This window comes from Hyperolius riggenbachi, chromosome 5 (assembly GCF_040937935.1).
Source record: "Hyperolius riggenbachi isolate aHypRig1 chromosome 5, aHypRig1.pri, whole genome shotgun sequence".
NCBI classification, from domain to species: Eukaryota; Metazoa; Chordata; class Amphibia; order Anura; family Hyperoliidae; genus Hyperolius; species Hyperolius riggenbachi.
In genome coordinates, this window is record NC_090650.1 from 52536134 (window position 1) to 52558596 (window position 22463).

Genomic DNA, 22463 nt, shown 5'->3' on the forward strand with positions numbered 1-22463 from the left:
GCTGACCCCCGGCAGGTCAGCATCAACGCATGTGCTCACGTCACTGGGAGCGTATCGCGCATTATGCTCCGGATGACTTGGGCATACAGGTGCAGAAGAGGTCGATGATACTTCTGAGCCTGCCAGTGGGATGAGAGGGACAGAGTGACCCCTAGGGGCTGGAAGAAGCCCCAGATAAGTAAAGCTAATTTGTCAACTCCTGTGTTCTTTAATGATGTCTGAAATAAATCCTCCCAGTACTATTCGGATGCAGTCGTGGAGGTAGTTGCGACTCAGCATGTTCCTCCCACTATTCAGACAACCTCTGCTGGATTCTGCATCTTGAAATAAGTGTATTTGGCCTCATACTCTCTGCATTGCGGCAATTCCCGTAAGCAGCAGCTTATTGTCTGCCAACAAACACTATACATCTATAGGAGTCTGCAGCTCATCATCTCATTGGATCTGCTGCAGACATGAAGTACTTGAACAGCACCTAGGACATTTCAAGCTACTGAATTCAGCAACAGTTGCTTGATATCAGAATAAGTATGACCCACATAAGTGCATTACTACCAGACAACACAGTTGATGGCACTGATGGAAATTCTGCTTTATAGGCCATATGACCATTTTTGTTTCCTCTTTAACTGCTTCTGGGCCACCCCAGTTAAAATCTACACCATGTTATGCCCTAAGCCTGCCAGGGCGTAGTTTTCAACTTGTGCGTACACCCACCATTCCCATTGCTTTCACCACTGCAGCCCGCTTGCTCTGCTGTCACATTGATAGCTGAGCTCCGTATGCTGGTCAGGAGCCAATTTCCTGGGCTCCTTACACCTTGATCACTGTGAGCCAGTCACAGTGATCACACCTTGTATTTGAGAAAAGAAAGTCTCTGGTCCTTAAGGGGGGAAAGTGGTGAAAGGAATTCTATCAAAAATTACATTTTTGAGCAAACATCTTTAATCAATGTAAAATAAATGTAAATAAAGAAGTACAAATGTATTATGTATTACAGTGCTCTGTCAGAATGGAACACTTCCGCCCTCCTTTGCCTCAATGGCAAACATCCACTGACTCGCCGGGACACTGATCAATGCGCATATGGAAGTGAGCCCTCTCTTACATACTAATGTCCGGGCATAAACTGAGCAGAACGGATGGCTCGTTACTGCGGCGGCCACGGGTGGGGGAGCTAGGGAAACGGCCTGCAATGCTCTGTTTTACAATTAGCAACCCCTAGCAACATGGACTATTCCAGTGCCCCGTCGCCGTCAGTGTGTCCTCAGGGCACACTGACTTCCACACACATGTTGAAAAAACTTACACCACACAAAAATATGTGCTGACTTCTTTATTTACATTTATTTTACATTGATTAAAGATGTTTGCTCAAAAATGTAATCTTTGATAGAATTCCTTTAAGTATAGGAAGTAGTATAGGTGTTTGGTTAAAGGAACCTAAACTGAGCTTGGCAGTCCTGCTGATCTTTGGCTGCAGTAGTGGCTGAATCGCACACCTGAGACAAGCATGCAGCTAATCCAGTCTGACTTCAGTCAGAGCAACTGATCTGCATGCTTGTTCAGGGGCTGTGGCTGAAAGTATTAGAGACACAGGATCAGCAGGAGAGTCAGGCAACCTGTATTTTTTTTAAATGGAAAAATCCTTACCCGCCTCAGTTTAGGTTCCCTTTAAAGTGTACCGGCGCTGCAGAAGACTGAGGATGGCGACGTGGGAGCGATCGGAGTGTATGGGGCTGGAGGAAGCCCCAGGTATGAATATATGTTTTTATTTAAAGAACAAACAAAAAGTGACCAGCACTTGCCAATTCTTAAAAAGCAGGGTATTTATTCACAAAAAAAGGGTGAATAAAAAACAGCCATGACATCCGGACTCCCAGAATGTAACTATAGCTTTTGATAGCAAAGATAGCTCTTAGCTGCATACAATTGCATGAAGATCTCCTCCAGAGTACGTTACACCTTCATTGCAGCCCAATTCTGCTCACACAGTGAGTTATGTACTGAAGCAGAAAGAAGGCTCTGGATGGTCCAGAGGTTTCCTATTCCAACTTGGAGCCCACTACTGCTGTGCAGGATCCCTCCAAACAGATCTGACAAGAGTGGCGGTACTGTGCATGTGCGAGTACAGCTGTTCCTGCATCCTAAGTGGGAGTTGCTTGTTCACATATGGCGGCATGGTACTGTGCAGGCTTGGTGGTGTGTGCTTAGTACTGCCACGTTTGTACATGGAAGGAAGCGCAACCGCAAATCAGAAGAGGGTCCTCGCCAGCGACGGTGAGGTCAAGGAGGATATAGGAAGCCTCTGGACCATGTAGAGGTTCCTATCTACTTGGCTATGAATCCTTCTTTTTTTTTTTTTTTCTTTTCTTCAATACAAGTTACAGGTTTGCTTCAAGAATATTAAATCTGTAAGCAGATAGGAACACCGATAACTGTTTTTTATTACTATTATGCTAGAGCCAAGACCATTAAGAACACAGTGTGTGTTAACATAGAGCTCACTGCAGAGCAGTGGAAGAAGAAATATGAGAGAGAAAAGGAGAAAACGAAGGTATTGCGCACCACGGTGCAGTGGCTGGAGAATGAGCTCGCTCGCTGGCGCAAAGGTGAGGTTACATCTATGCTGTTTAGCTCATTATTGATGCTGTCAAAGGATTATCATAATAAACACTAAATGTAAACATTCTTAATTTTCAAGTGAAACAATAAAGTGACCCTCTAGTGCAGCCTCTCTCAACCTTTCTACCCTGGAGGAACCCTGCAAATAACTTTTTGATCCCAAGGAACCCCTGCAAACAATGTTTCGATCTCGAGGAACCCCTACATTTATTTTGCAGGAAGCATGGTCTTTAAAAGTATGTGTGGCTGTTTATTTCACTTCCCCATTACACTGCCACTCATTATACCGTCTCCTGACCCCCCAAATTAGTGCTTCTTGTTACAGTACCACCTATTATAGTGTGCTCTATATACTTCCACCACGATGGGGGAAAATGCCAAGGAACCCCTGCAGAGTACTCAAGGAACCCTGGTTGAGAAAGCCTGCTCTAGTGGATCCAGTCATATCAGTTATATCCGAAATCAGACATGTTTTTTTAAAACAGATGTTTCTTACGCTTAAAAAGCAGCAGGGACAGCCATACTATCCCAGGAAAAAAGCACATATATTAGATACTTTTCCTACTTAACATGTATTGTACTGTCCACGTTTTGATTTCAGTGAATCCTATATGGTTGGTAAAAAGAAAACTACTCCAGACATTTTCCATCCTTACTGCTTCTGACTGAAGCCAATCCTGATGTTGTCATTTCTTTCCTTACTTTTCTTTTCTCCTTAAAGGGATACTGTAGGGGGTCGGGGGAAAATGAGCTGAACTTACCCGGGGCTTCTAATGGTCCCCCGCAGACATCCTGTGCCCGCGCAGCCGCTCACCGATGCTCCGGACCCGCCTCCGGTTCACTTCTGGAATTTCTGACTTTAAAGTCAGAAAACCACTGCGCCTGCGTTGTCGTGTCCTCGATCCCGCTGATGTCATCAAGAGCGCACAGCGCAGGCCCAGTATGGTCTGGGGGCTTGCTCAGTACACTCCTGGTGACATCAGCGGGAGCGAGGACACGGCAACGCAGGCGTAGTGGTTTTCTGACTTTAAAGTCAGAAATTCCAGAAGTGAACCGGAGGCGGGGCCGGAGCATTGGGGAGTGGCTGCGCCAACACAGGATGTCTGCGGGGGACCATTAGAAGCCCCGGGTAAGTTCAGCTCATTTTCCCCCGACCCCCTACAGTATCCCTTTAAAACTGCACTGGCATATCTAGCGTGCTTTGTAAACACGTGAGCAGAACATAGATTTGATTTCAGTAGCTTCTGCAGAGGGGTGAGGGAATTTATCTTCTATTTCCCTTCTCAGCCTCATGTCACACTGAACTGCTTTAAAGAGAACCCGAGGTGTGTTTAAAGAATGTTATCTGCATACAGAGGCTGGATCTGCCTATACAGCCCAGCCTCTGTTGCTATCCCAAACCCCACTAAGGTCCCCCTGCACTCTGCAATCCCTCATAAATCACAGCTGTGAGGCTGTGTTTACATCTGTAGTGTCGGTCTCAGCTGCTCCCCCGCCTCCTGCATAGCTCCGGTCCCTGCCCCTGTCCCTTTCCTCCAATCAGCAGGGAGGGAAGGGATGCAGGCGGGGACTGGAGTTCTGCAGGAGGCGGGGAGAGCAGCAGACTGACACTATAGAGATAAACACAGCCAGCTCTGACAAGCTGTTTGTCAGCAGCGTGGCTGTGATTTATAAGGGGTTGCAGAGTGCAGGGGGACCTTAGGGGGGTTTGGGATAGCAACAGAGGCTGGGCTGTATAGGCAGATCCAGCCTCTGTATGCAGATAATATTCTTCAAACCCACCTCGGGTTCTCTTTAAGCCAATCAGTGAGAAGCAGGAATGTGGGAAGAGAAGATATGGCTTTTATTAGCTTCCTTTTCCCCAGCAATGTATGAGAAAAGAGCCAGGCTGACTGAGATAAGATTCCGGGCTGGTTCAGCCATGAGAAAATTGCTGCTGCTAATTTATCCCTATGGGATCATTCTCACTGCAGGGTTTGTGATTTGCATAAGTTGCAAACATGCTTCGTGCAATGCTTTGCAGGCGATTGCGATGTGATTTTCGTTCTACTGAACGGAAAGAACAGTGCAAATCGCAGGAAAATTGCGATGCAAAATTGTTCCCGTTTTTTGTGATTTGCTTTCAGTGTGTGAACACATTTATGATTATATTGGAATGCTTGCAATGCAGTGTCAGGATGTAGACTACATAATAAACACGGGGCTTTGAGCTGATGGAGTGGAGGAAGACATTAGCTGTTGTTGTTGTTACACAGCCTAACTGAACAAAGAGCATTGCTTCCCTGGCCTTATTAGTGACTTAGCGACGCCAGGATCTGTATGTGAGTTATAATTCATATCCAGAGGACCTTTGTTAACAGCAGCACTATCTAATATATGTTACTCTTCCTAATAGAAACCTGCTAGTAGGGAAATCCCAATAGCATACATTTCGCTGCTGTGCCCCTTTAACCCCCTTGCCGTTCCAATTATGTCGGCAAGGGGGCAGCGCAGCACTTTTTTAAAACATTTTTTTTTTAAATTCATGTAGCTAGCCTAGCGCTAGCTACATGTTAGCCCCTGACGAGCGGCATCCCCCTACCTACTTCGATCGCCGCCGGCGATCTTTGCAAGCAGGAAATCCTGTTCAGGATGGGATTTCCTGCAAGGCTTCCCCCGTCGCCATGGTGACGGGGCGGGATGACGTCATGGACGTCGGGACGTCAGAGGGAATTCCGATCCACCCCTCAGCGCTGCCTGGCACTGATTGGCCAGGCTGCGCAGGGGTCGGGGGGGGGGGCGCGGCGGGTAGCGGCGGCGATCGCATACTACCCGCAGCTAGCAAAGTGCTAGCTGTGTGTAGGAGAAAAAAAATTGCGAAAAAACGGCCCAGTAGGGCCAGAGCAATCCTCCTACGCGAATTACCCCGAGCTCAGCTCGGGATAACCGTCAAGGAGGTTAAGTAAGCAACTGTGGTTTCCCATGATGCATATCTTCTGAATATGCAAATCCTCTTTTTATGTCCCTGAAAGCAAAGCTGCACGTGCAGAACTGCTGGAATGATGTGGCGCTGTAAAATGTATTGGCTATAAACAACAAAAGAAGATTATTTGGAAATTTGTGTTTCCAGCATGCTTTTGAATTTGTATACAGTTTTTAGCCTATTCCTAATTGTATTGAATGAAGCATCATTCACTGTAGCCTTAACCTCTTTCTGTGACCCGCAGGTGAAACTGTACCTGTTGAAGAACAGTTTGACAAGGAGAAGGCCAACCTTGATGCACTTGTCATTGAAACTGTCACAACAAATGACAAGCCGGCTGTCATGCTTTCTGCTAATTTCACGGATGCCGAGAGGAGGAAATGTGAAGACGAGGTGACTAAACTGTACAAGCAACTGGATGACAAGGTAAAGCTCCGCCCATTCTACTTATCTAGTAATGTGGTGTGACACAGGCAGTGGTAGTCCTGTGAGTCTCCAGCTTGGTGAATCAGTTGTCTTTGAGGATTTTAGTGGATTTGCTACAACAAAAACTGTATTGCTAATTTCTGGCAAAACAATTCAGAAATTGTAGACTGCTTTTAAAATGTTCCTGAAGGGGGAAAAAAGTGCCCCTGGGGGGTGCTTGCCTCTGGAGGGGGAAGCCTCTGGATCCTAAAGAGGCTTCCCCCCCATCATCCTCTCCAGACTGGATTTAGTGCTGGGACCCCCCAGATTCTGCCGGCAAGGGCTTGTCAGCGGTGCGCGCAGGCGCAGTAGCGGCTTTCTGATGGGATCTGTGGAAATAGACAGTTTGCGCCTGCATGGACCCAATCGGGCTCAGCTATTTCCGCCTGCGCCAGAATCCACTTGTGCCCCTGCGCGGACCACTGATCGTAAATATTCTGGTCAGTGTCGTCACAGTTTTCTTTGTACTTACAGACAATCTAAAACATAGTCCGGGTTGCCGGCCAAATTGTTTGATTTAACGTTTATCCAGCTAGCTCAAATAAAGTGGCGTAAATGAGGGGGGGGGGGGTTAGATCTCCGCTACTCCCCTTCTGCAGAGCAGTGCCTCAGGTCTCCTCTAGTCTTCCTGATAGACACCTGCTTTCTGCTTCATACTTCTGGCTCTGAACACGTCACATAATCAGGAGATAAAGGCAAGGAAGTATAGAGCGTGCAGTTGCCAGGAAGAACAGAAGAGATACGATGCTTCACCGGAGCAGGAAAATATTACACTCTATGGGGAAAGGGTACTGAGGAAAAGGTATGTAGGTGTGTGTATGTTATATCAGCTGCACGGGGTAGATTTGGATCCAAGGAGGGTGCCCCATTCTAATTTCACAGGGGGTCCTGTGTGTTGTTGCTGCACTAAGGCTCAAAATGACAATTGCCTCAATTCACTAAGCTTATCTCCTGTCTTTAATAATGTTCCTAGAGTTATCACCATGGTGATAAGGCATGTAGTATTCAGGAAACATTTTACCTCAGGCAAACCTAAAGTTAACTCTCTGTCTTTAAGTTAACTCTTCAATCCTTAAAATAACTCCAGAATTCTAGACAGGCTGTTAATTAGCTGCATGTGAAAATAACTACAGAGGAGGTAACTTAAGGAATGAAGAGATAAGATAACTCTCCCACTGTGTGGAGGTAAGTTTTTCTCTTGCCTTATCTCCAGCATGATCTTAGTGAATTGAGGCCATTGTTTCAACCAGAAACTTTCATGCTCTGAATAGGAATGCAGTGTACTGGTCTTCTTTTACTGCTTACAATGGTGAACATTGAAACTCGTGAGGCCCACATAAAATGGCAAGGAGAGCCGCATTTGGCCCGCAAGGCCTTGATTTTGATGCCTGTGCTTTAATGTATCAGTGTAGCAACACCTGGACCAATTTCCATTGTGTTGCTTTTTAAAGTATTCCTACAAAACATTGAAACTCCACTTTTGTTTGCCCTGCATTTCACTTACTGATGTGAACTTGTTCTTTTGGACAGGATGAAGAGATCAATCAGCAGAGTCAGCTTGTAGAGAAACTGAAACAGCAAATGTTGGACCAGGAAGAGGCAAGTATTTGCTTGGTGATAACTGGTTTCATTTTACATTGCAGCAAGTCACCACAACAGTTATGTGTTTGTGCATAGCCACACAGGTAGTGCCACATCGCATTGTGAACTGTGTGATCTGTGTTTTATTGTTTTTGGCCAGTTTACACTGAGAATGTTGCAATGCTCTTTAATTCAATGCTTAACTGCTGTGCAGGTGTAAGGAATTTTCCATATTTCCTTTTGGATCAGTTTTTGTTTGTTCACACATTTGGGTCATATTCTTTTGCAAGTGATAAGGAGCCTGCTGCTTGCAAGTTACTCATTGCTTGACCATCGCTCAGGAGTTCAATTGCCTGGTTCACCTGGGTAACGGCTGAACGAGTAGAGGAAAATAGTCATTGACCTGAGAGTTGCTCTTCCCTGCCAGGGCAATGCTGGAGCAAGGCTTACGATGTAAAGCAGTCTTTCAGCACTACAAGACTGCTACCTCACTCCCATGTCACTCGCTGCTGTATGCCAGTAACCCTAACACTTTCCCAGTGTCTTTCACTACGTCTGGTATCCCAGCACTTTCCCGATGTCGCTGCTAAATGGCATGCATACGTCTTCTTAAATTATGTCACTTTGTTTTTTTGTTTTCTTACAAGTTTTTCATTTTGGTAATTATTGGGGGACAGAAAGGGGTTAAACTGATTTTTATTTCTATGTGTAGGATTTGTTTCTATTGGACAAATATAGTGCATTATTATATTTCTCCACCAAATGGATAACCGTTTTCTATATAAAACTAAAGTTAAAGTCCAGTGTTATTTTTCACAAACTCCACTAAAAAATCTCTTTTGTTCCTTACAGCAGAGATTATTCTTAAAGAGACTCCGTAACAAAAATTGCATCCTGTTTTTTATCATCCTACAAGTTCCAAAAGCTATTCTAATGTGTTCTGGCTTACTGCAGCACGTTCTACTATCACCATCTCTGTAATAAATCAACTTATCTCTCTCTTGTCAGACTTGTCAGCCTGTGTCTGGAAGGCTGCCAAGTTCTTCAGTGTTGTGGTTCTGTGATGCATCTCACCCCTCCAGGCCCCTCTCTGCACACTGCCTGTGTATTATTTAGATTAGGGCAGCTTCTCTCTTCTCTCTTATTTTTTACAAGCTGGATAAATCCTCCTCTGAGCTGGCTGGGCTTTCACATACTGATGAATTACATATGGGCAGAGCTGTCTGCACTCTGCAGTAAGAAACAGCCTGACACTTCAGTGGAAGATAGCTGCAGGGGGAAAGAAACACACAAATGATCTCTTGAGATTCAAAAGGAAGGGTGTATACAGCCTGCTTGTGTATGAATGTATTTTCTATGTGTGGACATACTGTACATCAACCTACTTCCTGTTTTGGTGGCCATTTTGTTTGTTTATAAACAAACTTTTTAAAACTGTTTTTAACCACTTTTAATGCGGCGAGGAGCGGCGAAAATGTGACAGAGGGTAATAGGAGATGTCCCCTAACGCACTGGTATGTTTACTTTTGTGCGATTTTAACAATACAGATTCTCTTTAAACCTGGCACTTAGATTGGCTTTGGGAACACATGTTTCCATTCACAAAGGTAGTGACAAAGGTAGTCCATTAGACTCGGGGAAATCAGAATCGTCACCGATGCAATACAGGGAGAACATTTGCTCTGTGAGTGAAAGTTGTGCTTCCACACCTTGTCAAAATCATTTTTTGAGAGTACCACGCTGGGTATTCACAGGGGCCGCCACCAGCATCTCTCACGGGACACTGTGGTATGGGCCACTAATAGAGCTGAACACAGCCCTTGTAACCAGGCACACTAATGAAGGGCTGTACAGGCCAACCGGTTTCACGGGGCATGCTGGCTTTCTCAAGTTATTTTGTTTATTTTGATACTGCCACCTACACTTTGTTCTACATACTAAGCAGTCTCACCATCTTCAGTGCTGTGCTTGTTCTGAAAACTTAGGACGCAGAGAATCCTGACGGGTCCTTTTGTGTGACCATTATATCCACCTCATTTTCATCTTACCTGTCCATATTTCAGCCTTTGATGTTGAGTAGAGGCTTGCTTGCGGTTGGGTAAGTTGGTGGGCATTGGCTCCTGTTAGCTTCTATGCCAGCCAATGGAGAGACGAGTCTCTGGTCAGGTGGGGCGAAGTGGTGTGGCTGTGTTCACCGTAGGTTGAAGCCTAGATGCAGCAGGAACTGCCAGTACTTCCTAGTCTTCCTTTTCAGAATGGTTACAGCATACAGGGTACATATTTCAGCCCTGACCTCTAGCTGTCACTGTCAAAACTGACAGAGTTGTGCTAAAGAATAACAAGCCATGATTTCATGTTGTAAACTGACCAGTTTCTGTACTGTGTGTTGTAGATTTAATATTTAAGTACTTGTAGCTTTTTTAAACATCTGTGTTTAAATCCTCACAGCTGTTGGCCTCTACAAGAAGGGACCAGGATAACATGCAGGCAGAATTAAACCGACTGCAGGCCGAGAATGATGCCTCAAAAGAGGAGGTGAAGGAAGTTCTTCAGGCCCTGGAGGAGCTGGCTGTCAACTACGACCAGAAATCACAGGAAGTAGAAGACAAGGCTAAAGAATACGAGAGTCTGAGTGATGAACTCAGCCAGAAATCGGTAAGGGCCAGAACATGACTTGGCATAAATAATTTTATGTTCAACTTGAGGGGTTTATGTGAACAAATAGATTTTTTTTCCCACAAACATGATTTGAATGGAATGTATACAGAGCTGTGGAGTCAGTACAATAATCATCCGACTCCTCAGTTTATGAAACCACTGACACCAACTCCGACTCCAGGTAGCCAAAATGACTCTGACTCCTTAGTCTAATACTTACCAGGGCTGTGTTTTTGGTACAAAAATCATCCGACTCCTCAGTTTATGAAACCTCCAACTCCAGGTACCCAAAATTGCTCTGAATCCTCGACTCCAACTCTGACTACACAGCCCTGAATGTATGATACTTTGTTAGCATGCATATATATATATGTTGATCACTAGAAAAATAACTGGCCAATGGGGCTCTGCGATGGTCAGAAGCGTACAACACTGCCAATTACCTTAATCTTCAGTCTCTCCCTTGGGGAAGAAAGTCTCTGTAGTCTTCCTGCATGGAAGGTGGGCCAAAGGAGTGGCCCATCTATAGCTAAGTAAAGACAATCACCCCCCGCTCTCCCCCATAGCATACTCTATTATGAAACCTCTGATGGGGAGGTTCATTTTACATATGCAGCTGCTTGGGTCCCTATAAAGACTTCATGACTACCCTGACTACATGCTGACTGGCTGCATATTGGGAGAGAAATGTAGCTGATGAAATAGTCCTCTCCCAGCAAGCATGGGAGTTGGAAGCTTCTTGTAGGCATAATCATGTGACCACAGTCTAGGGAAAATGAAAGTATCCTTTTTTTTAAAAAATAAAAAAATAGATTTGTAATTATATATCGTGGCTGAGGGAGTGCAGAGCATTCATTTTCGATACATTATAAATGACTCTAGTTCCATTTGGTGGCTTTGAAGGCTACAGGAACACAGATTCCCCTTTCCCAAAAGTTATGGGCTACTTAGAGCCTTAAATGGTTAGTCTGCCACTGCTCGCACATGGTCAGAAATCAATACCTCAGAATTCTTCAGCACTTCTTTTTGTCATGCTGTATACAATTGCATCACGTTTTTCTCTTTATTTGTAGGCCATTCTTAGCAGCATAGACTCTGAGCTCCAGAAACTAAAAGAAATGACCAATCATCAGAAGAAGAGAGCCACAGAAATGATGACCTCGTTACTGAAAGATCTCGCTGAGATTGGCATAGCCGTGGGAAATAATGATTCCAAGGTAATTTGCCCACTTTCTACTTCTGACTTCCTTCATGAATATATTTAATGCGCATTAATAATGCAAGCCTGGCCGCTTTCAGCCTGCAGCCTTCTGTCTGCTTTTCCGTCCTGGCTCTGATTCTTCTATACTTAACTCATTTGCTTTGTTTTGGAGATGTTCTTGCAGTCTTAATATAGTCAGCCTGAAAATATTGAGGTTTGGTTTATGTGTCTATCAAGACTTAGGAAGTGTCTGTACCCGTTGGAGAAGTTAATCCTTTGGCATCTGTTTGAACAACTTTCCCAAGTCCTTTCTTGTTCTTTTTTGGCATTTTTGAATGTGTTCAAAGTTTATGTGAGATTCGAAGCTGCCCCAACATTCCTGCAGCAATAGTGATTAATAAACCTAGTTCTCCTAAATACCTTGATTTGTATCTTCATCTGTCAGTCATGTGACTCTGGCTTTCCTTTTCAGCCCGAGCAATGCAGCAAATTATTTCCCCTCTATTAGACCTCCTATAGAAAGGAGTATTGTAAAATGAACAGAGGCGCCAAAAGAATAAAATCCATATTTAAAATATTTAAAAGTGCTTAGGAGGCAATAGTGTGCTTACCCCCTCTAAGCAGACACAACAAGCTGTGTATTCAACAAAAGGTATATTTATTGGTACACTCCAGGGGTTAATCACAACGCGTTTCGCAGGCCTAAACCCGCCCCATCAGGCAGTAAGGGTAGGAGTACACAACAGCAGTATGTCAGGGTCACACCTTGCGCCTTTGTTTGTCCTATAGAAAGGAGAATGATCAGCGGTCTGGGCCTTGCCCCCTCCTAGTTGATTCAGGAAGGTAAAGGGTAATTGTGTCATTAAAACCAACTATTTTTGGGGAAATTAGGATAGAATAAGGAAAGATTAGGAAATGCTCGGTTTTTATTCCTCTGCAGAGTCAGAATTTACCTCAGTTACAGTCTACAGTCAATAATTAGAGCATCCTCCCCACCTACCCCCAAACTGAGGTGGTGTTGGAACTGCTGCCAAGAATTTATCACCATATCTGTTATGGTGCCCATACATCGTCCAATTTTGCAGGCTGCTCAACCTTCCTATTCAATCATTTTATGGAAGCGGAGGAAAATTTGCACTACAACATGTCCACTTGATTGATGTGTTAGGCTGAAAGTGATTGAAAGGATCGATTGGATATGCTGGAAGTGCGACATTGCTAGATGTATGAGCACCTTTAGGAGTCCAAAGAAAAATGAGATTCATCAGACCATGCTGACTTCCTCCCCTGTTCTTCTGTCCAGTAGTGATAACCATGTTGCCATAGTGGGACACGGGTCAGCATGGACAATCTGGTTGGTCTTCAGCTACTCTGCCCCATACATGGCAATCTGCTGGGCACTTTGTGTTCTGAACACTTCTTAGCAGCAATTTGTGCACATTTAGGGACTTTTCCTGTCAGACAGGAAGTGAGAAAAAAAAATCTCCCTAATGAGCAAGACATGCCAATAACAAACTGGTTCAGGACAGGACAGAGGGGAAATGGAGCAGACACAAGTTATTTACAAGTGGTTAGTGAGATGTACATGCCCAATTAAAATCAGCAAGTGCCTTTGATTGGCCTAAGCTGAAATTAACCATTTTTTAGTGTTTATCAGGTGAAGATGGAGTTTTAGCGTCATAGGAAATTATCTTCCTGTGAGATTCATCAGTACACAGCAAGGAACAGGCTCTGTGTGACCTGATCACAGTTGGGCTGCTCCAGTTGTGTACAGTAGAGGAACACCTGAACGTTCTGCATTGTGTTCAGAGGTGTTCGCTGTATATACATGGATGAATAACTGGGAGCTGTGAAGTGAGTATGTAAACATTTGACATCCTGTTTTCTCCTGATAGCAACCTGAAGTGAGCGGCATGATTGATGAAGAGTTCACAGTGGCCAGATTGTACATCAGTAAGATGAAGTCTGAGGTGAAGAGCATGGTGAAACGCTGCAAGCAGCTGGAGGGATCCCAGACTGAGAGCAATAAGAAGATGGAGGAGAACGAGAAGGAGCTCGCTGCCTGCCAACTTCGCATCTCTCAGGTGATTCATGCAGACTGTGTACAGATCAGGAACATTTGTCTTATCGAATGTAAACGGAGCATTCATACAGAGCAGTGCCATTGCTGCTGAACTAGAAGTGAGGTATCCAGGTGAATTGTGGGATTTGTAGTTCATTGCAGGCCTGTAATAGAGATAAATGGAAAGAGAGCCAAGGCAACACAGGGACGGTGGAATTGAGGTCATAGCTGGCTTCACTTGCCCTTAACATAGATGGAGACAGAGAGAGGGCAAAGAGAATGATTTAGCTTGCCTTTGGTTGGCTATAAAACAGACACGTAAGGCTGAATCTTCACGAGGTGGGAGTTGAGGAACATAAATGTAAGCTATATTTTTATTTTTACTTAAAGGGAATCTGAAGCCAAAAAAAAAAAAAAGATACTCGCTTAAAGAGAGGGAAGGCTCTAGGTCCTGTAGAGCCTTCCCTCTCCTTAGGCGAAAGCGGTCAGAGACTGTTCTTTTCTGCTGCGGGAGGCTTCAGAAGTCTTCAGGAGCACTCCCGAAACAAGCCACTCTGTACTGTGCTCACACCTGCGCAATACGGAGCTGCCAGTCATCCGAAGCACTTGAGCTTCCGAAGCCTCCCGCAACGAGATTCGTACGGAGGAGCCAGTGGGGAACGAGTGGATGAGGAGAGGAATGGGAAGGGTCTATACGACCCAGAGCCTTCCCTCTCCTTAGGTAAATATCTGCTTTTTTTGTTTGTTTTTTTTGGCTTCAGATTCACTTTAAATAGGTTACGTTCTCTCTTTAACTATAATATGAATTATTGTGACGGCATAGTTAATTTAAAACACCAAATTCTACTTAATGGCAGGAAATGGGAAAAAAAAGTGCATACATGATTTTAGCATTGTTAGGTGGTTGTTTTTTGTTTTTTGCCTTTACAGTCCCCAAAACTTACAAGTACACTGTTCATGTTATTAAAAAAAAAAAAAAAGAGGAGTTTGTAGTGCTTTTAAATATAAAGAAAACCTTGAGAATTCTTCATGAGGAGTTGAACTAGTCTAAAAGCTGTCAGATTTTACTACCTACTGTAAGTGACAGCAACATGGAAGAAAAGTAATTTACAGTGCATATCACTCTAGAAAAAAAATGCACATTTTATACATATGCATAATCATGCATTTTTTATTTTTTTGCTGTAGAGGTCCTTTAAGTAGATATATGGCCATGTGGATTCTCTGGGCCAGATTTATCAAGAGTGTCTGAGACAAAATATTGGTAGGTTTTTAGAAATCCGTGCAGAACTGTCTCAGGCATCTTAAGAAATCATTACATAGTGCAGATTCTTTCTAAAACTGTTGTAAAATAGGAGGAGCTAGGAAGGTCTCTCAGACAGTGCAGTGTGTGAGGGGAATTGCTGTTGCTGAGGTAACCAACACACCTGCTGTATTGATAGCAGCAGGCTCTGAGGAGGAATTCAGCAGGTGGGAGGAGCACATCACAAATCATGTATAGCCTGCACTCTGCAATCATGTCTACCAGCAGCTCTACATCTGTAGAACTGCTATCAAGCACTTCTTAATCTGTGCCAGTTTAGGGAGGGATTTGCACTTTTCATAACTGTAGTGCAGCTCTAGAAATTAATGCTAAATTGCCACTATTACCTAGGATTTAAGAAGGTTATTATCATGCAGATTTGTTCTCCCTGCTGTTTAGAACAGATTAAGAAGAAAATACGGTCGGTAATGGGTTGATAAATCTTCCCCTCTGACAGGAATATTCTTAAATCTAGCTGTATATAAAGTGACTGATGCAATTTTATGGAGAATTGTACATTCTAGCCATGCTTTTACCACAGCATTATAATGGTAGATAATATTTGTTTTGTCTGTATACAGCACGAAGCTAAGATCAAGTCTCTGACGGAGTATGTGCAGAATGTGGAGCACAAGAAGAGGCAGCTGGAGGAGTCTGTGGACTCGCTGAACGAGGAGCTTGTCAAGCTGCGGGCACAGGGTGCGGCTTTATACAGTGTTATGCTTTATAATCCATCTGCTGAAGCCATCACAAACTGCACAGACCAGATATTTCAGAAAACCTGCAAAATGTTTTACGAAAACAAGGCGGGGTAGGGCAGGCTGGTAAATCATTATCGTCACTGGAGGGCATCCTAGTGGTATTACTGTGTTCCTTCAGATTTCATAAACAACCAGCTTGCATTGTACATCATACACTACATTAAAGAGAACCTGTGAGGATAGCTGAGGGTACCAAAGCCAGATAGCCTGTAACAATACTGCTTCCAGACCAGAGCACATCACACAGCTACACGCCCCTTTCATAACTTGGCATTGCCTCTGGTGATCAGGCAGGAGCTGCCTCTGAACTGGAAAGCAGCCAACATTCTTGTGCGTTGTTAAATTGTCCAGCCCATCTGTGTGAATGACGATTATTAATCATGGGCAGTTTTATTTTCCATGGCTGCATTACATCATCGCAATGCCTCACTGGATCTACGTCTGATCTGAGCAGTTAGAGGCACCGCAGTGGCCTATAGTAGAATGTCATACACTATTCAGGATACACAATTTCATTAATTGTAGTATCAGCATTTGTAACACATCTTGTATGTATATATTGCTGGATATTGGTATGTTGCACCACCTCCCTGTGATGTTTAGGCTTTTTTAGTTTTGCAGCCTTCTTCTCCCAGTGTACTCTAGGATATCGGGTGTTTCTGCTCACTTCTGAACATACAACAAACATTCCACAATTTTGCGCCTAGACAGCAATAAAAATGTCAGCACCTGTGATAATTTCAGAATGTAATTTAGGGTAAGGAAAGATTTTACAATGGGCAAACCGTGACTTAATAATTTATAAATTATTAAAAAAAAAAAAAGCTGAAGTGAGAGGGAAATGGAGGCTGCTATATTTCGGGCCTATTGGTCCCTCGCCATCCTCTGCCGCCTAGATCCTCCGGTAAATGCCCCGTTATCTACACCATTCTGCGCATGTGTGGCTGCGGTGAAGATGACGGTGCATCTACTGGAGGATCTAAGCAGCGGAGGACGGTGGGGGACCGATTAGCCTGAAGGGGCTCCAGTTATGTATAATTTTTTGTTCATCTCAGGTTTCCTTTAAAGAGAAACAGAGGTGGATCTCTGGAGGGCAGATGGGACACAGAGCCATGTTCTCTGCCTAATGACCTGGCTATGTGTCCCCCCAACCACTGTTCTCTGCCCCCCCACCATCGCACTATAGCCCGCAGAGTTTCTTGTCGCTATCTCAGAGGTAAACAAGGGAGAGGATTTCCCTGTTTAAAATGCCCGCCACCATTTTAAACAGGGAATTCCTCTCCCATGTTTACCTCTGAGATAGCGACAAGAAACTCTACGGGCTATAGTGTGACGGTGGGGGGGGGGGGGGGGGGCAGACAGCGCGGTTTCCTGAGCTTCCATTGGGCAGCTCTCACTCCCTGGCCACGCCCCCTGCTGCTCCCCTGCCTCCCTTCATGCTGCGAGGGACAACACAGTCTCTCAGTGCAGCGCATGACCCAAAGGTCGTGAAAGTGGGTCATTGCGGCCCACGGGAAGGGTGTTCTTTGCGGCTACCTGATCCGCTCAGCACCGCGGAACAGGTAGCCTACTTCTTTTTTCATTTTTTTGAGCCCACCTCGGGCTCTCTTTAAGGCCCGTTGTTTTAAGTAGAGATATAGTCAATGGTATGGAAATCATATTTTCTATTTGTTCATCTTAGGTACAATTTAAGGAAAATGATGTCTGGAACCAGCTAGTACTAGTGTTTGAGCGCATAACCTTTGTAATCATGAATGGACCAATTTCCTTTTATTTGTATTACTAATGAAAGAAGATTGATCTTTATGTGGCCAGGTGAAAGCCCAGCTCCAGCCAAAACTGTGTCTAGAACAGGCATGGGCAAACTCGGCCCTCCAGCTGTTATGGAACTACAAGTCCCACAATGCATTTGCATTTATGAGTCATGACTGTGGCTGTCAGACTCCTGCAATGCATTGTGGGACTTGTAGTTCCTTAACAGCTGGAGGGCCAAGTTTGCCCATGCCTGGTCTAGAATAACCTAGCAAAGTTAAGTCTATTTAGGAGATTTTTTTTTGTAATTACCTTATCTTGTTGTTTTGTAGAAAAAGTTCATGAAATGGAGAAAGAGCACCTAAACAAAGTACAAACTGCAAACGAAGTGAAGGTATGTTGTGATGAGCCACTTTTCCTAAAGCCTTGGTGATGAGTGTTAATCACGTGCTAATAGGTTACTATAATGTTGTTTGCCTCCTTAGCATGCTGTGGAGCAGCAGATTCAGAGCCACCGGGAAACCCACCAGAAGCAGCTGAGCAGCCTGAGGGATGAGATTGAATCCAAGGAGAAGCTGATCACAGATCTTCAAGAGTAAGTGGCAGACAATCCCCCTGCTATAGGCGAAAGATGCAGCTGTGCTCGCTAGGACCTGCATCAACAGAACTCTTGACTCATAGAGCCTGTGAAATCACAGTGCAGTGGTCCTAAAAAAAAATACAGAATAGCTGCTATGGCTTTCCTGTTTCTGAAACCTTGCCTAGGGCTGCATATTTCTGAATGGTGTACTGGTAAGGCTGCCTTTTATGTAGGATTTTAGCCTTTGACCAGGGTTTGAATCCCAGCTCAAGCCTGTATTTAAAACATGAGTCTTTGGGCAAGGCCCCCTAAAGATTCATGTCACCTATGCAGCCTAAGTGGCTGAAATGTGGGCATGTGACGCCTCAATCGAATCCAGAGGCTCCAGAGGCTTTCCCCTCACGAGGGGAGTACCCTCAGGGGCCCTTTTTCAATGCAGTCTCTTTAAAGAGAATCTGTACCATAAAATTCTTACACAAAAAAGCATACCATTCTATTCATTATGTTCTCCTGGACCCCTCTGTGCTGTTTCTGCCACTCCCTGCTGCAATCCTGGCTTGTAATTGCCATTTTATGCAGTGTTTACAAACAAAAGACATAGCAAATAATAGGCTGAGAGTAGCTCAGTGTGTGAGTCATACAGAGTGTGCAGGGGGCCTGGAGAGGGTGTGTATAGCTTCTATCCAATCACAAGCAGCACAGCACATTCCAGCCTGACTGCCTGAGCACAACAGACTCGACAGAGGAGAGAAGATTAGATCATATAACAGAGATAACACAGCCACTGTGCAACTAGAAAAGGCTGCAGTAAGACAGAGCACATTAGAACAGCTATAGGAACTTATAGGATAGAAGAAATAAGGCTCAAAATGTTGTTACAGAGTCTATTTAAGCTTCAAGCTTGCAAACACATGGGAAGATTGAGGGGGGGGGGGGGGCAGGGGACACTGGACAGAACAGGGGAGCACAGGATCGGGGTGGAGGGAGGGGACACTGGACAGAACAGGGGAGCACCCGTGGGGGGGGGGAGGGGACACTGGACAGAACTGGAGCACAAGACCGGGGGGGGGGGGGGGCACACTGGACAGAACAGGGGAGCTCTGGACAGAAAAGGACAGAATGGGGGTGCACCGGATGGGGAGGGGGCGGGCACACTGGACAGAACAGGTGAGCGATAGGCTTGTACAGACATGTTTTTTTTTTCTGCCAGTCTGATGACAGGTGATTGGATTGGCCATAAATCATCAAATGTCTGTTAGCAGCTTTGTTAGGTCATATAAACTATTGTTTTTACAGGAGCAGGATTTTTATTTTGTATTACTATAGTTCACTTGTGAGGCATTGCTAATTATTTAACACAACTCCAACTATAGTAGTAGGTTTCCCTTTTTTCATTCCTTTTGGAGTATGTCACCACAGCCAAGGGCTGTTATAGTAGAGGCATGCAGACATGTAAGCAGGGTGATGTATATGTGTCTGCAGCAGCTGTACTAGTGAACCTGGGTAGCAAGTGCAAGAAGGAAAACTGATCATTTTATGCTATTCCTTTCTAGCCAAAACCAGAAGATGATGCTGGAGCAGGAACGGCTGCGAGTGGAGCATGAAAAGCTGAAAAATGCCGACCAGGAGAAGAGCAAGAAACTGCATGACCTCACGTGAGTAGATGCCAGTATCCCAGCTGCTAGGACAATAATGTTCCTAGTAGATTTTTTTTTTTTTAAATCGTGTATATGCGTTTTCTGGCATTTTACAGGAAAAAAATCATCATTAATGCAGATTTTTTTCTCTCTTATAAATATATAAATATGTTATTTGGCTCTTCCCCATTAAAATGACACCACATTCACCTTATTTTGTCTGTTATTTTGTAATACGGTACAGACACATCTCTAGGCAATAGAACGATGCACTTAGCAATCACATCTGAATGCTACAGATGGCAGTCTTTAAGGGATACGTAAGCCCTTAATTCTATAATTGACGCCATATGTGTGTTTGGGGAGGTGCGCATAGGCTGGGGCCTGGGGTCTGTCTACGTTCATCTAAAAAATGTCCCGGTCCAAAGCAGTGGTCGGCGCAGCTGCAGTATGTCTGCGGGAGTACGCACGGGAATATGTAGTCGGCGCGTGCGGTCACAGGTGCCCAAGTAGATATAATGTGCATGTGCACACAGTATGTCCGGGTCAGATGGCATGCATGCCAGCTAAGTCTTCCCGCAGGCGTACTTGCATACTCCCGCAGACATACTGCAGCTGCGCTGACCACTGCTTTGGACCAGGACCTTTTTTAGATAAATGGAGACAGACCCCAGGCAACGGGAGGTGCGGTAAGCCTATACGCATCTCCCCGCACACACTGTGTCAATTGCAGAATTAAGGGCTAAGGTATCCTTTTAAAGTGAACTCGAGATGAAAATAAACTGATTAGATAAACAATTATATTTATCCTCCTACTCCTAAAAATAACTTTATTAAATATCCAAGGGTTTTGTTTTATATTTAAAAAATTTACAAAGTAGCTTGAAAGTTTTACTGTCTCTAATCAGTGGCAGCCTATTAAGTGTCCTAGAGTTAGAAAAAGGTCAATAGTTTGTGTATTTTATCCCTCCCTGCCCTCATTAGTTTTATTCTGCCAGGAAAACTTTTGTGGCTGTAATTAGCTTATCAGTGATGTTTACTACATTCCTGACAAGACAGAAGCTGTCACTTCCATGCCTAGAACTTAACTCTTTCAGGCAGCAAAATAAAACAAGTAAAACAGCCTGGTTATTAATGTTTTGTACTGTACATACACTTGTTTATCTCATCACATCTCCTCGGGTACACTTTAAAGCTGACCGCAAATCTTTAGCCCAGGTAAGGGGGAGGGGGGGGGGAGGGCTGAGCAACACTTTCATACTGATATTGTAACTTTGATAAACTAAAAAAACAAACAACTTGTTAAATAAGCCCCCGCCCACCCCCCTCCAACCTTGCAGCACTTTTGAACAGGTGCAGGAGCATGCACGAGTGCTGGTGACAGATGTGCCCGTGTGGAAATGCACAGCAGGGGTTTTACTCCTGGATATTAACCATTTTATGAAGCTCACGTCCGGGCGGCTGCTCTGCTCCGGTGCCGTGCGCAATCGCGCCCCCATGCTGTCCCCCGGTAGCCCTGGGATCAGTGAACGGGAACATGGTTCCCAATCACCGATCCGTGTCCCCAGCAGAAAAACCGAAGCGCTCTAACTAGAGGCTTCAGTCTTTCTGCATGTAAAATTTTCAGCGTCAACCTTGTGCTTCCGGTTAGCAAGAAGCACAAGGAGGGAAGAAACTCAAGGTCGCCATCTTGTGGCCAAATAGTAAAACTACATCTACATATTGTTTTACATTACAATTTACACATATGACATTAAAAATTAACTGTTTATTTCCCACACCAAAATATTACCCAAATAAAATTTTTAATGGGAAAAAAAAATTACAATAAAAAGACATAAATAGTTACCTAAGGGTCTGAACTTTTTAAATATGCATTTGAAGGGGGTATACTACGAATTTTTTTTAAATTATAAGCTTGTAAATAGTGATGGAGGCGAAACGGAAAAGATGCACCTTTATTTCCAAATAAAATACTGGCGCCATACAATGTGATAGGGACAAAATTTAAATGGTGTCATAACCGAGACAAACGGGCAAATAAAATACATAGGTTTTAATTATGGTAGCGTGGATTATTTTAAAGCTATAATGGACGAAAACAGAGAAATAATGAATTTTTTTTCCAATTTTTTTCTTATTAATCCTGTTAAAATGCATTTATGAAAAAATAATTCTTAGCAAAATGTACCAAACAAAGAAAGCCTAATTAGTGGCGGAAAAAACAAGATATAGATCAATAAATTGTGATAAGTAGTGATAAAGTTATTAGCGAATGAATGGGAGGTGAAAATTGCTCTGATGCATAAGGTGAAAAATCCCTGCGGGCTGAAATGGTTAATTTACCATCCAAGAATCCACAGGGGGACATACTGGATGTTAAATGAATGGCCAAAAACCAGAGCTGGTTAATCCCCAATGCCTCATTCCCAAACTAATTTTAATCACTTCCTAGTGCCTGTCCCTAATATCCACCCCAGAAGTTAACCACTTCCCAATCTATGCCGAACACGTGTTTACCGTAACTAATACACCTTTTCTCTGGTCTTCACTGTCACTAAACTGAAATCGCTACCAATATTCTGTCTCCAGCATAGGGATTCTTAAATGCCTCGGGAGCAAATGAGCTATGTGATGGCACTTGAAGGGCGATTTGTATCAGAAAAAAATACTTCTTAATCCATCACTTAATACAGAGTTTAAAAACATAGCCCATGCCATAGATAGTGCCCTTCATTGTCTGAATGCAAGTTCACATATTAGACCTCAGTGACTGTCATTATTCCTAATGCGTTTCAATATTACTTCAGGGTAATGCAAGATAGGAGAGAACAAGCGAGACAGGATCTGAAGGGACTTGAAGAGACTGTGGTGAG

General features: G+C 44.0%; 1 protein-coding gene across 1 annotated transcript in view; it reads left to right on the forward strand.

Moving 5' to 3' along the window:
• The window catches only part of KIF5B (kinesin family member 5B), a 118866-nt gene that overhangs the window by 80534 nt on the left and 15869 nt on the right, over nt 1–22463 (forward strand). Inside the window, exons 11-21 of the mRNA XM_068235691.1 lie at nt 2464–2612; nt 5832–6013; nt 7583–7651; nt 10082–10288; nt 11365–11508; nt 13388–13576; nt 15439–15556; nt 17703–17764; nt 17856–17965; nt 19504–19605; nt 22398–22458. Of these exons, the coding sequence (XP_068091792.1) occupies nt 2464–2612; nt 5832–6013; nt 7583–7651; nt 10082–10288; nt 11365–11508; nt 13388–13576; nt 15439–15556; nt 17703–17764; nt 17856–17965; nt 19504–19605; nt 22398–22458 (1393 nt within the window). The remainder of the gene's footprint in view (nt 1–2463; nt 2613–5831; nt 6014–7582; nt 7652–10081; nt 10289–11364; nt 11509–13387; nt 13577–15438; nt 15557–17702; nt 17765–17855; nt 17966–19503; nt 19606–22397; nt 22459–22463) is intronic.